The sequence below is a fragment of the Bacillus rossius genome, chromosome 7 (genome assembly GCF_032445375.1).
Source record: "Bacillus rossius redtenbacheri isolate Brsri chromosome 7, Brsri_v3, whole genome shotgun sequence".
NCBI classification, from domain to species: Eukaryota; Metazoa; Arthropoda; class Insecta; order Phasmatodea; family Bacillidae; genus Bacillus; species Bacillus rossius.
This window is the reverse complement of record NC_086335.1, coordinates 5,579,109-5,593,942: the sequence shown is the minus strand read 5'-3', so window position 1 is coordinate 5,593,942 and position 14,834 is coordinate 5,579,109. Positions and strand designations below refer to the sequence as shown.

General features: G+C 55.8%; 1 protein-coding gene across 2 annotated transcripts in view; it reads left to right on the top strand.

Annotated features, from left to right (window-relative positions):
- Positions 1-14,834, top strand: part of LOC134533652 (protein HBS1) — a 257,049-nt gene that overhangs the window by 161,218 nt on the left and 80,997 nt on the right. For both annotated transcript variants that reach the window (XM_063371189.1, XM_063371188.1), the window contains exon 6: positions 4,891-5,035. In XM_063371189.1, coding sequence (XP_063227259.1) covers positions 4,891-5,035 — 145 coding nt within the window. The remainder of the gene's footprint in view (positions 1-4,890; positions 5,036-14,834) is intronic.

Sequence of the window (14,834 nt, the reverse complement as noted above, 5' to 3'; positions counted from 1 at the left end):
GCTGGACAGCTATGTCTAACAAACCATTGGCTGTTTGTAGAATCTACACAGTCGAGTATTCCCGAGTTTGGCAGGTTCTGTTTACAAATAAATAAATAAGCTTGGGAAAAAATATATAATGCTAGTTTTGGTATGTCAGCTTTATAATTTGGTTATCGTTATCTTGTAGGTACATAATTCCACTTTTGTAGATGTGAAGATGTCCTTTGTGTTGAATAGGCAGGGTTGCTTACATGTAAGTATTATTACGCAATGACAGTGTAGCTACATATTTATATCTCTATGGAGGAGGGCCTCAGTCAGTGGCCATGTTCTCTTACGTGTCGTGCTTGTGTGGCGAGGGTCAAGGGATTGATTATAACACTGGGCAGCACCCAGTGGCTGAGAGCCCTAAGAGATCTTGGAGGTCTAACGGCGAACATGCTTAGGAAGAGACTGGACAGAACTAAATGTCCCAGCATCTAGTGAACCTGTGTGTAAGCAACTCGCTCGATCGATCATCACGCTATTGCTGAAGAGCTGCGTAATAATCAGACATCCACATTAGTTCCTTGTCTCAAGAGAGAAACACACACACACGTGTGTAAACCCCCAGCCCCAAACTCATACTCTCTCACACTCACTCTCATTTTTTATCTTTCTCTTACTCTCTCACATTCACTTCTACTCTGCCTCTCTTACTCTCTCTCACACTCACTCTCTGTCTTCGCTGTCTCTTTCTCTCTCTCTCTCATCTCTTCCTCTATCTTTCTCTTCTATCTTTCCCTTTCACTTGCAATACTAACTCACTCGGTGGTGTTATGGCCTTTGGTGTCTGTAATGTATATAGTAAATAAAATAATAATTTACTTTGGAAATGACTGGGATTTAAAAAAGAAACAGACTAATAAAACATGGAACCTCAGAGGCGACACTAAAGGCCAGGCAAAGAATGGTAACGCCTCCCTGAAAACACTGTGGAGACTGTGGATCGGTAACTTTATATTAATAAATAAAAATGCAGTTTCGTCTATAGGCGTGCTTCGATTAATTTTACTACATAGGTCTGAATTGTTACAAAAGGAAACAAACATAATTTTGATAATTTAATAATTGAATGATGTGGTTAGCTAAGTAAAAATATTAATCATCATTTAACTTCATAATAATAATCACAAAGAGTTAAGTTTATGACACCTATTGGCGAGCTTGCTAGCCCCCCCCCCCCTCTCCATCTTTCCCTTTAGGCCGCCAGAGTACAGCACTGTCTGACCATGGCTGACTATGCTTCCTCCTCGCGGCCTGTAGAAGTCGATTGTTTGTTGCTTTCTGTGCTTGCCGGTAGAGACCGCAGCAGTCGCCTTTCGGCGTGAACAACTGAAGTCGTGCTTACGACCACTCGGTCACCTTCGGACGTTTTCGGCCCAGAGCCGAACCTTCCCCCTCCTTTTCCCTAGGGCCTACTGCCCGTTTTAATTAGGAGCTTTGTCCGCCACGGCGGCACTTAGTACTCTGACTTCGGCTACTTACCGCGTCTTCTCGGCGTCACCTCGGTTAAGAGGCTTTTCGCGGCAACGGCGAACTCGTGGGAATAAGGAATGTAGTCAGCTGTGTTAAGGGATGTGATCCCAGCTTAAAATTTCAGTAGTAGCCAGTCAGTAGTAGTGATTAGAAAACAAGTCATGTCTTAGTTCAATTTTTATTAACTTTTTATTATTTTACTAAATGTTGATTTCTGCCGCGTCATCCGCGCATTTCTCGTTCCGCGCCTTTCTGATGTCGGCGCGAGACATCTCCTGAGCCCTGGAGCTACACCCTGTTTGGTGAGTCACTTCGGTCTATTATTCCTCCCCGAATTCGTGTTTGTTGGCCTTTTCGCGCCGACTGTGTTTGACTGTCTGGAAGCAGGTTTAATTCGTTTGGAATTCGGCATGTGTTTCAGACAGGGTCCAACATTTGGGCGCCGAAATTGCACCCATCTGTTGTCCAGGACCTCCTGCTTCATTTCTCTCTAAGAAGAGCTTCCTCCCGGCCAGATGTACAACTTGAAGCCCCGGGTGATATAACTTCCCCCTACCGGCAACAAAACAAATTATTTAAACGAAGACCAGCGAGCAGTGCCATAGCGAACTTATCAAATACAAATATGTGAAATTGTAATAGTAATGAGTAAACGAACATAACCAATATAACATGTATTTTTTTATTGTTAAATGTATAGTTTAACATGTTTTAATAATTTCGGGCCGGCCCTCCTTTTATTACTTGCTAATATCTTTTATTGGGAAGCCAAAACAAAACCTATTTAAATAAACCAGCTCCCAAGTTGCCTGTGTGCAGGGAGTATAAAATTGTCTTGTTCACCACCTCGTGCCCCCTCTGGTAATGCTTGTATTTTTCTCTATAATTTTGCTCAGCTGTTTCCTAGGCTTTTTATTAAATTGAAATAATATAATTTTAGGGCACGAGGGGCGTATCAGTGTTAATTCTGGAATCAGGAGGTGTCTCACCGAGGTGCCCACGAAACTCGGTGCGAAACTAGCGCGGTAGACGTGGAAGCATTCATAATTAAAAAAAAAAACTATGAACTATTAACACCGGCTGACTGATTAAAAAAATAACTTAATTCGATACTTGGAAAAACATCCCTTTTCGAGGCGACTACATCTTAATGCCAATGTCGGAGATGAATCTCTCTGAGCGCTGGCCTATCAAGAAGGAAACGGCCGAGAACGATGCAGTCAGTCGGAAGTCGCGCCAAGAAGTCCCCGGCATGCACCTGTGACGTTTAATTAAATCAGGCATTAGGCCTTGAAAGAAGGGGGGGGGGGATACTTCGGCTTCAGGGCCGAAAGGTTCCGAAAACATCCGAGGGAGGGGTCGAGAAAGACCTTCGAGAGCTCGACGCTGCAGTTGGCGCCTGATCGCAGCGCTATCTACTGGGGAGTGGCCGAAACAGAGAGAAGTCGACTCGCACATCTCGAACGAGACTACTTCAAAAGCATGGGGCTTATGGAGGAGACTGGTGGAGTGAAGAGAAAAACAGAACATTTTTTGTGTGGGTCACTAGAGGGCAGGCGTGTTGAGCAAGAACTCGAACCCCCAGGGGAAGTAAGTGACAACTCCGCCGCTAGAGGTCAGTGGCGGTACGTTATAAAACCAGTGGCCAGTCCTTGAGAAAGATTGAGGTTAAAGGCTGGTCATTGCACTGAAGTCTTAAGGAGAAGGTGGGAGGTGTATACTTGCAGGGGCAGTGGGAAATGAGCTCTACGAAGCCTGGAGACATGCCAGGGCATGAGAAACGAGCTGGCCTGGGAAACTATAGAGAAAAGCGGTCCTGGTCACGGCAACAGGAGCCGGTCACGCACAGAGGCGGGGAGAAGATGAGGCAGGATGCTGGTCTCGCAAAGGATCAGCAAAATCCCAGATACTGTACTGGGAATGACTCGAGGGAACAGCCGAACAAAGATTAAGTTGGAGGGTACAGTGAGTAAAACAAGTTTAAATTTTAGCTATAAAATTACTGTTAAAATGATAATTCAAAATTCAAATATAAAAAATGTGCCGATAAATTACTATTGGCGGAACAGTGGCACATTTTCATATCAGTGAATGCATGGAGATGTTTGCTTTGTCATGTGTGCCGCGTCAGTCCTTAATTTTATGGGATATTATTTCTACAAATGAATACATCTGTAAGCTGTATTTGGTGCAGCATAAAAATGTGTAACATCAAGGGCCATTTTACATGCCGAGGCTGCAAGCTACATCTACGACCAGCTACGAGGACTTCTTCCGGGGCCGGTTTCACAATGTTTACGAGACTTATAAATTGTAAAGTTTTAATAATAACTTGTGAATATCCATTCCACAATAACTTTACAATTCTTAAAATTTCCATAAACATCACAGTTTGCAAGTAAGTTTTAAAGGGTTTAGAAGAAGTTTTTTTTTTTTTTTTTCCAAAATAAAAATTAATGTTTTCAATATAATAATGTTTGCATGTAAAGTAAATACAATCTCTACCAATCTCTGTGCCTTGGTAAATTTGTAAAATTACTAATTTTGTGTTCTAACGCAGTAGTTGAATGAATCATGGTCAGCAGCAGTATAGTGAACCTGAATAGGCCAGAAATTGAATCATAAGACAGGTGGCGCTCTAACACCTAAACTATAGTTGTGTGCAGCATTACACTGGATGGGAAGTGTAGTAAGTGACATGCATGGAATTTCCGAAGCATCTGTCTGCTGCAGCATATGCAATTTTGGTAATTCTGTAAATAAAGTCTTATACCAGGAAACAAATTGGCAAGAAATCATTATAAAAGTAATACAGAAATTCTTGAAGTTGCTGGATTCCCTCATGTGTGTGATGTCATGGATTGATTGCTGATAAATATTGATTCACCTCATGAAAATGAACGATACGTTGTAGACAGAGGATGAAATCATTCGCCTAGGTGTATGATTGTTTGCGGGCCCGTAATGCGAGTGCGAGGCACGAAGGTAGCGTGCACGACGCCCTTGTCCTCAGGATCAGGAGGTGGCTGGAAACCATCCATACTCCGTGATCCTGGGGGAAAAGGCACATCCACCCACACAATGGCTATGCGCAGACAACCAGATTATTATGTCACAGCTGTTTGGTGTATTGCAATCTTGTGATAGAAATTACAGTAAATAAAGACCTTCATCAAAAAGGAAATAACTACAAAATAAATTAAATTTTAAGAGTTATCATTAAATATTATTTCGATACATTTGTTAATATGGCAAGAGATAAACTTTTAGCCAGCGTACGTTATTACAAGTGAAGTAGATGTGACCACAGTCATAAACAATATAGTGCCTGACATCACAAATGCAGTGAAAAGGGACAGTTCAGATGACACTAACATGATTGGTTCACAGAGGTACAAGATGAGCATCAGCAAATATCCACCACCCCCTCACCCCGCTCCCAGTCTCCAGTCTCCGACAGAGAGACAGAGTCTGTGGGCGAGGCTCCGGGCAAGAAGAGCCCAGCTCCCAGAGAGGAGGGCAAGTCCACACCCAGGTGAGTGCTGCTCTGTGTCGCACAGAGAGACAGAGCCAGTGGGCGAGGCTCCGGGCAAGAAGAGCCCAGCTCCCAGAGAGGAGGGCAAGTCCACACCCAGGTAAGTGCTGCTCTGTGTCGCACAGAGAGACAGAGCCAGTGGGCGAGGCTCCGGGCAAGAAGAGCCCAGCTCCCAGAGAGGAGGGCAAGTCCACACCCAGGTGAGTGCTGCTCTGTGTCGCACAGATAGACAGAGCCAGTGGGCGAGGCTCCGGGCAAGAAGAGCCCAGCTCCCAGAGAGGAGGGCAAGTCCACACCCAGGTGAGTGCTGCTCTGTGTCGCACAGAGAGACAGAGCCAGTGGGCGAGGCTCCGGGCAAGAAGAGCCCAGCTCCCAGAGAGGAGGGCAAGTCCACACCCAGGTGAGTGCTGCTCTGTGTCGCACAGAGAGACAGAGCCAGTGGGCGAGGCTCCGGGCAAGAAGAGCCCAGCTCCCAGAGAGGAGGGCAAGTCCACACCCAGGTGAGTGCTGCTCTGTGTCGCACAGAGAGACAGAGCCAGTGGGCGAGGCTCCGGGCAAGAAGAGCCCAGCTCCCAGAGAGGAGGGCAAGTCCACACCCAGGTGAGTGCTGCTCTGTGTCGCACAGAGAGACAGAGCCAGTGGGCGAGGCTCCGGGCAAGAAGAGCCCAGCTCCCAGAGAGGAGGGCAAGTCCACACCCAGGTGAGTGCTGCTCTGTGTCGCACAGAGAGACAGAGCCAGTGGGCGAGGCTCCGGGCAAGAAGAGCCCAGCTCCCAGAGAGGAGGGCAAGTCCACACCCAGGTGAGTGCTGCTCTGTGTCGCACAGACTGACAGAGTCAGTGAGCGAGGCTCCGGGCAAGAAGAGCCCAGCTCCTAGAGAGGAGGGCAAGTCCACACCCAGATGAGTGCTGCTCTGTGTCGCACAGAAAGACAGAGCCAGTGAGTGAGGCTCCGGGCAAGAAGAGCCCAGTTCCCAGAGAGGAGGGCAAGTCCACACTCAGGTGAGTGCTGCTCTGTGTCGCACAGACTGACAGACAGAGCCAGTGAGCGAGGCTCCGGGCAAGAAGAGCCCAGCTCCCAGAGAGGAGGGCAAGTCCACACCCAGGTGAGTGCTGCTCTGTGTCGCACAGACAGACAGAGCCAGTGGGCGAGGCTCCGGGCAAGAAGAGCCCAGCTCCCAGAGAGGAGGGCAAGTCCACACCCAGGTGAGTGCTGCTCTGTGTCGCACAGAGAGACAGAGCCAGTGGGCGAGGCTCCGGGCAAGAAGAGCCCAGCTCCCAGAGAGGAGGGCAAGTCCACACCCAGGTGAGTGCTGCTCTGTGTCGCACAGAGAGACAGAGCCAGTGGGCGAGGCTCCGGGCAAGAAGAACCCAGCTCCCAGAGAGGAGGGCAAGTCCACACCCAGGTGAGTGCTGCTCTGTGTCGCACAGAGAGACAGAGCCAGTGGGCGAGGCTCCGGGCAAGAAGAGCCCAGCTCCCAGAGAGGAGGGCAAGTCCACACCCAGGTGAGTGCTGCTCTGTGTCGCACAGAGAGACAGAGCCAGTGGGCGAGGCTCCGGGCAAGAAGAGCCCAGCTCCCAGAGAGGAGGGCAAGTCCACACCCAGGTGAGTGCTGCTCTGTGTCGCACAGAGAGACAGAGCCAGTGGGCGAGACTCCGGACAAGAAGAGCCCAGCTCCCAGAGAGGAGGGCAAGTCCACACCCAGGTGAGTGCTGCTCTGTGTCGCACAGACTGACAGACAGAGTCAGTGAGCGAGGCTCCGGGCAAGAAGAGCCCAGCTCCTAGAGAGGAGGGCAAGTCCACACCCAGATGAGTGCTGCTCTGTGTCGCACAGACAGACAGAGCCAGTGGGCGAGGCTCCGGGCAAGAAGAGCCCAGTTCCCAGAGAGGAGGGCAAGTCCACACTCAGGTGAGTGCTGCTCTGTGTCGCACAGACTGACAGACAGAGCCAGTGAGCGAGGCTCCGGGCAAGAAGAGCCCAGCTCCCAGAGAGGAGGGCAAGTCCACACCCAGGTGAGTGCTGCTCTGTGTCGCACAGACAGACAGAGCCAGTGGGCGAGGCTCCGGGCAAGAAGTCCACACCCAGGTGAGTACTGCTCTGTGTCGCACAGACTGACAGACGGAGCCAGTGAGCGAGGCTCCGGGCAAGAAGAGCCCAGCTCCCAGAGAGGAGGGCAAATCCACACCCAGGTGAGTGCTGCTCTGTGTCGCACAGACAGACAGAGCCAGTGGGTGAGGCTCCGGGCAAGAAGAGCCCAGCTCCCAGAGAGGAGGGCAAGTCCACACCCAGGTGAGTGCTGCTCTGTGTCGCACAGACTGACAGAGCAAGCGGGCGAGGCTCCGGGCAAGAAGAGCCCCTGCTCCCAGAGAGGTGGGCAACTCCACACCCAGGTAAGTGCTGCTCTGTGTCGCACAGACTGACAGACAGAGCCAGTGGCCGAGGCTCCGGGCAAGAAGAGCCCAGCTCCCAGAGAGGAGGGCAAGTCCACACCCAGGTGAGTGCTGCTCTGTGTCGCACAGAGAGACAGAGCCAGTGGGCGAGGCTCCGGGCAAGAAGAGCCCAGCTCCCAGAGAGGAGGGCAAGTCCACACCCAGGTGAGTGCTGTTCTGTGTCGCACAGACAGACAGAGCTAGTGGGCGAGGCTCCGGGCAAGAAGAGCCCAGCTCCCAGAGAGGAGGGCAAGTCCACACCCAGGTGAGTGCTGCTCTGTGTCGCACAGACCGACAGACAGAGCCAGTGAGCGAAGCTCCGGGCAAGAAGAGCCCAGCTCCCAGAGAGGAGGGCAAGTCCACACCCAGGTGAGTGCTGCTCTGTGTCGCACAGAGAGACAGAGCCAGTGGGCGACGCTCCGGGCAGGAAGAGCCCAGCTCCCTTTGAGGAGGGCAAGTCCACACCCAGGTGAGTGCTGCTCTGTGTCGCACAGACTGACAGAGCCAGTGGGCGAGGCTCCGGGCAAGAAGAGCCCAGCTCCCAGAGAGGAGGGCAAATCCACACCCAGGTGAGTGCTGCTCTGTGTCGCACAGACTGACAGACGGAGTCAGTGAGCGAGGCTCCGGGCAAGAAGAGCCCAGCTCCTAGAGAGGAGGGCAAATCCACACCCAGGTGAGTGCTGCTCTATGTCGCACAGACTGACAGACGGAGCCAGTGAGCGAGGCTCCGGGCAAGAAGAGCCCAGCTCCCAGAGAGGAGGGCAAATCCACACCCAGGTGAGTGCTGCTCTGTGTCGCACAGACTGACAGAGCCAGTGGGCGAGGCTACAGGCAATGAAGAGCCCATCTCCCAGAGAGGAGGGCAAGTCCACACCCAGGTAAGTGCTGCTCTGTGTCGCACAGACTGACAGACAGAGCCAGTGGCCGAGGCTCCGGGCAAGAAGAGCCCAGCTCCCAGGGAGGAGGGCAAATCCACACCCAGGTGAGTGCTGCTCTGTGTCGCACAGACTGACAGAGCCAGTGGGCGAGGCTCCGGGCAAGAAGAGCCCAGCTCCCAGAGAGGAGGGCAAGTCCACACCCAGGTGAGTGCTGCTCTGTGTCGTACAGACTGACAGAGCCAGTGGGCGAGGCTCCGGGCAAGAAGAGCCCAGCTCCCAGAGAGGAGGGCAAGTCCACACCCAGGTGAGTCCTGCTCTGTGTCGCACAGACTGACAGACGGAGCCAGTGAGCGAGGCTCCGGGCAAGAAGAGCCCAGCTCCCAGAGAGGAGGGCAAATCCACACCCAGGTGAGTGCTGCTCTGTGTCGCACAGACTGACAGAGCCAGTGGGCGAGGCTCCGGGCAAGAAGAGCCCAGCTCCCAGAGAGGAGGGCAAGTCCACACCCAGGTGAGTGCTGCTCTGTGTCGCACAGACAGACAGAGACAGTGGGCGAGGCCCCGGGCAAGAAGAGCCCAGCTCCCAGAGAGGAGGGCAAGTCCACACCCAGGTGAGTGCTGCTCTGTGTCGCACAGACTGACAGAGCCAGTGGGCGAGGCTCCGGGCAAGAAGAGCCCAGCTCCCAGAGAGGAGGGCAAGTCCACACCCAGGTGAGTGCTGCTCTGTGTCGCACAGAGAGACAGAGCCAGTTGGCGAGGCTCCGGGCCAGAAGAGCCCAGCTCCCAGAGAGGAGGGCAAGTTTACACCCAGGTGAGTGCTGCTCTGTGTCGCACAGACTGACAGACAGAACCAGTGAGCGAGGCTCCGGGCAAGAAGAGCCCAGCTCCCTGAGAGGAGGGCAAGTCCACACCCAGGTGAGTGCTGCTCTGTGTCGCACAGCCAGACAGAGCCAGTGGGCGAGGCTCCGGGCAAGAAGAGCCCAGCTCCCAGAGAGGAGGGCAAGTCCACACCCAGGTGAGTGCTGCTCTGTGTCGCACAGCCAGACAGAGCCAGTGGGCGAGGCTCCGGGCAAGAAGAGCCCAGCTCCCAGAGAGGAGGGCAAGTCCACACCCAGGTGAGTGCTGCTCTGTGTCGCACAGACTGACAGACAGAACCAGTGAGCGAGGCTCCGGGCAAGAAGAGCCCAGCTCCCTGAGAGGAGGGCAAGTCCACACCCAGGTGAGTGCTGCTCTGTGTCGCACAGCCAGACAGAGCCAGTGGGCGAGGCTCCGGGCAAGAAGAGCCCAGCTCCCACAGAGGAGAGCAAGTCCACACCCAGGAGAGTGCTGCTCTCTGTCGCACAGAGAGTCAGAGCCTGCTAGCGAGGCTCCGGGCAAGAAGAGCCCAGCTCCCAGAGAGGAGGGCAAGTCCACACCCAGGTGAGTGCTGCTCTGTGTCGCACAGCCAGACAGAGCCAGTGGGCGAGGCTCCGGGCAAGAAGAGCCCAGCTCCCAGAGAGGAGGGCAAGTCCACACCCAGGTGAGTGCTGCTCTGTGTCGCACAGCCAGACAGAGCCAGTGGGCGAGGCTCCGGGCAAGACGAGCCCAGCTCCCAGAGAGGAGGGCAAGTCCACACCCAGGTGAGTGCTGCTCTGTGTCGCACAGCCAGACAGAGCCAGTGGGCGAGGCTCCGGGCAAGAAGAGCCCAGCTCCCAGAGAGGAGGGCAAGTCCACACCCAGGTGAGTGCTGCTCTGTGTCGCACAGACAGACAGAGCCAGTGGGCGAGGATCCGGGCAAGAAGAGCCCAGCTCCCAGAGAGGAGGGCAAGTCCACACCCAGGTGAGTGCTGCTCTGTGTCGCACAGCCAGACAGAGCCAGTGGGCGAGACTCCGGGCAAGAAGTGCCCAGCTCCCAGAGAGGAGGGCAAGTCCACACCCAGGTGAGTGCTGCTCTGTGTCGCACAGACATCCAGAGCCAGTGAGCGAGGATCCGGGCAAGAAGAGCCCAGCTCCCAGAGAGGAGGGCAAGTCCACACCCAGGTGAGTGCTGCTCTGTGTCCCACAGAGAGACAGAGCCAGTGGGCGAGGGTCCGAGCAAGAAGAGCCCAGCTCCCAGAGAGGAGGGCAAGTCCACACCCAGGTGAGTGCTGCTCTGTGTCGCACAGACTGACAGACAGAACCAGTGAGCGAGGCTCCGGGCAAGAAGAGCCCAGCTCCCAGAGAGGAGGGCAAGTCCACACCCAGGTGATTGCTGCTTTGTGTCGCACAGACAGACAGAGCCAGTGGGCGAGGCTCCGGGCAAGAAGAACCCAGCTCCTAGAGAGGAGGGCAAGTCCACACCCAGGTGAGTGCTGCTCTGTGTCGCACAGACAGACAGAGCCAGTGGGCGAGGCTCCGGGCAAGAAGAACCCAGCTCCTAGAGAGGAGGGCAAGTCCACACCCAGGTGAGTGCTGCTCTGTGTCCCACAGAGAGACAGAGCCAGTGGGCGAGGCTCCGGGCAAGAAGAGCCCAGCTCCCAGAGAGGAGGGCAAGTCCACACCCAGGTGAGTGCTGCTCTGTGTCGCACAGACTGACAGACAGAACACGTGAGCGAGGCTCCGGGCAAGAAGAGCCCAGCTCCCAGAGAGGAGGGCAAGTCCACACCCAGGTGATTGCTGCTTTGTGTCGCACAGACAGACAGAGCCAGTGGGCGAGGCTCCGGGCAAGAAGAGCCCAGCTCCCAGAGAGGAGGGCAAGTCCACACCCAGGTGAGTGGTGCTCTGTGTCGCACAGACAGACAGAGCCATTGGGCGAGGCTCCAGGCAAGAAGAGCCCAGCTCCCAGAGAGGAGGGCAAGTCCACACCCAGGTGAGTGCTGCTCTTTGTCGCACAGAGAGACAGAGCCAGTGGGCGAGGCTCCGGGCAAGAAGAACCCACCTCCCAGAGAGGAGGGCAAATCCACACCCAGGTGAGTGCTGCTCTGTGTCGCACAGACAGACAGAGCCATTGAGCGAGGCTCCGGGCAAGAAGAACCCAGCTTCCAGAGAGGAGGGCAAATCCACACCCAGGTGAGTGCTGCTTTGTGTCCCACAGACAGACAGAGCCAGTGGGCGAGGCTCCGGGCAAGAAGTGCCCAGCTCCCAGAGAGGAGGGCAAGTCCAAACTCAGGTGAGTGCTGCTCTGTGTCTCACGGACGGACAGAGCCAGTGAGCGAGGCTCCGGGCAAGAAGAACCCAGCTCCCAGAGAGGTGGGCAAATCCACACCCAGGTGAGTGCTGCTCTGTGTCCACAGACAGACAGAGCCAGTGGGCGAGGCTCCGGGCAAGAAGAGCCCAGCTCCCAGAGAGGAGGGCAAGTCCACACCCAGGTGAGTGCTGCTCTGTGTCGCACAGACAGACAGAGCCAGTGGGCGAGGCTCCGGGCAAGAAGAGCCCAGCTCCCAGAGAGGAGGGCAAGTCCACACCCAGGTAAGTGCTGCTCTGTGTCGCACAGACTGACAGACAGAACCAGTGAGCGAGGCTCCGGGCAAGAAGAGCCCAGCTCCCTGAGAGGAGGGCAAGTCTACACCCAGGTGAGTGCTGCTCTGTGTCGCACAGAAAGTCAGAGCCAGTGGGCGAGGCTCCGGGCAAGAATAGCCCAGCTCCCAGAGAGGAGGGCAAGTCCACACCCAGGTGAGTGCTATCTGTGTCGCACAGACTGACAGACAGAGCCAGTGAGCGATGCTCCGGGCAAGAAGAGCCTAGCTCCCAGAGAGGAGGGCAAGTCCACACCCAGGTGAGTGCTCCTCTGTGTCGCACAGACAGACAGAGCCAGTGGGCGAGGCTCCGGGCAAGAAGAGCCCAGCTCCCAGAGAGGAGGTTAGTCCACACCCAGGTGAGTGCTGCTCTGTGTCGCACAGAGAGTCAGAGCCTGTAGGCGAGGCTCCGGGCAAAAAAACCCAGCTCCCAGAGAGGAGGGCAAGTCCACACCCAGGTGAGTGCTGCTCTGTGTCGCACAGACAGACAGAGCCAGTGGGCGAGGCTCCGGGCAAGAAGAGCCCAGCTCCCAGAGAGGAGGGCAAGTCCACACCCAGGTAAGTGTTGCTCTGTGTCGCACAGACTGACAGACAGAACCAGTGAGCGAGGCTCCGGGCAAGAAGAGCCCAGCTCCCTGAGAGGAGGGCAAGTCTACACCCAGGTGAGTGCTGCTCTGTGTCGCACAGAAAGTCAGAGCCTGTGAGCGAGGCTCCGGGCAAGAAGAGCCCAGCTCCCAGAGAGGAAGGCAAGTCCAAACCCAGGTGAGTGCTATCTGTGTCGCACAGACTGACAGACAGAGCCAGTGAGCGAGGCTCCGGGCAAGAAGAGCCTAGCTCCCAGAGAGGAGGGCAAGTCCACACCCAGGTGAGTGCTGCTCTGTGTCGCACAGACAGACAGAGCCAGTGAGCGAGGCTCCGGGCAAGAAGAGCCCAGCTCCCAGAGAGGAGAGCAAGTCCACACCCAGGTGAGTGCTGCTCTGTTTCGCACAGACAGACAGAGCCATTGGGCGAGGCTCCGGGCAAGAAGTGCCCAGCTCCCAGAGAGGAGGGCAAGTCCACACCCAGGTGAGTGCTGCTCTGTGTCGCACAGACAGACAGAGCCAGTGGGTGAGGCTGCGGGCAAGAAGAGCCCAGCTCCCAGAGAGGAGGGCAAGTCCACACCCAGGTGAGTGCTGCTCTGTGTCGCACAGACAGACAGAGCCAGTGGGCGAGGCTCCGGGCAAGAAGAGCCCAGCTCCCAGAGAGGAGGGCAAATCCACACCCAGGTGAGTGCTGCTCTGTGTCGCACAGGGAGACAGAGCCAGTGAGCGAGTCTCCGGGCAAGAAGAGCCCAGCTCCCAGAGAGGAGGGCAAATCCACACCCAGGTGAGTGCTGCTCTGTGTTGCACAGGGAGACAGAGCCAGTGAGCGAGTCTCCGGGCAAGAAGAGCCCAGCTCCCAGAGAGGAGGGCAAGTCTACACCCAGGTGAGTGCTGCTCTGTGTCGCACAGACAGACAGAGCCAGTGAGCGAGGCTCCGGGCAAGAAGAGCCCAGCTTCCAGAGAGGAGAGCAAGTCCACACCCAGGTGAGTGCTGCTCTGTTTCGCACAGACAGACAGAGCCAGTGGGCGAGGCTCCGGGCAAGAAGAGCCCAGCTCCCAGAGAGGAGGGCAAGTCCACACCCAGGTGAGTGCTGCTCTGTGTCGCACAGACAGACAGAGCCAGTGGGCGAGGCTCCGGGCAAGAAGAGCCCAGCTCCCAGAGAGGAGGGCAAGTCCAAACCCAGGTGAGTGCTGCTCTGTGTCTCACAGACAGACAGAGCCAGTGGGCGAACTCCGGGCAAGAAGAGCCCAGCTCCCAGAGAGGAGGGCATGTCCACACCCAGGTGAGTGCTGCTCTGTGTCGCACAGATATCAAGAGCCAGTGGGCGAGGCTCCGGGCAAGAAGAGCCCAGCTTCCAGAGAGGAGGGCAAGTCCACACCCAGGTGAGTGCTGCTCTGTGTCGCACAGAGAGACAGAGCCAGTGGGCGAGCCTCCGGGCAAGAAGAGCCCAGCTCCCAGAGAGGAGGGCAAGTCCACACCCAGGTTAGTGCTGCTCAGTGTCGCACAGATATCCAGAGCCAGTGGGCGAGGCTCCGGGCAAGAAGTGCCCAGCTCCCAGAGAGGAGGGCAAGTCCACACCCAGGTGAGTGCTGCTCTGTGTCGCACAGAGAGACAGAGCCAGTGGGCGAGGCTCCGGGCAAGATGAGCCCAGCTCCCAGAGAGGAGGGCAAGTCCACACCCAGGTGAGTGCTGCTCTGTGTCGCACAGAGAGACAAAGCCAGTGGGCGAGACTCCGGGCAAGAAGAGCCCAGCTCCCAGAGAGGAGGGCAAATCCACACCCAGGTGAGTGCTGCTCTGTGTCGCACAGACAGACAGAGCCAGTGGGCGAGGCTCCGGGCAAGAAGAGCCCAGCTCCCAGAGAGGAGGGCAAGTCCACACCCAGGTGAGTGCTGCTCTGTGTCGCACAGGGAGACAGAGCCAGTAAGCTAGTCTCCGGGCAAGAAGAGCCCAGCTCCCAGAGAGGAGGGCAAGTCCACACCCAGATGAGAGCTGCTCTTTGTACTACAGACTGACAGAGCCAATGGGCGAGGCTCCGGGCAAGAGCCCAGCTCCCAGAGAGGAGGGCAAATCCACACCCAGGTAAGTGCTGCTTTGTGTCCCACAGACAGACAGAGCCAGTGGGCGAGGCTCCGGGCAAGAAGAGCCCAGCTCCCAGAGAGGAGGGCAAGTCCACACCCAGGTGAGAGCTGCTCTGTGTCCCACAGACTGACAGAGCCAGTGGGCGAGGCTCCGGGCAAGAGCCCAGCTCCCAGAGAGGAGGGCAAATCCACACCCAGGTGAGTGCTGCTTTGTGTCCCACAGACAGACAGAGCCAGTGAGCGAGGCTCCGGGCAAGAAGAACCCAGCTCCCAGAGAGGAGGGCAAGTCCACACCCAGGTGAGTGCTGCTCTGTGTCCCACAGACCTACAGAGCCAGTGGGCGAGGCTCCGGGCAAGAGCCC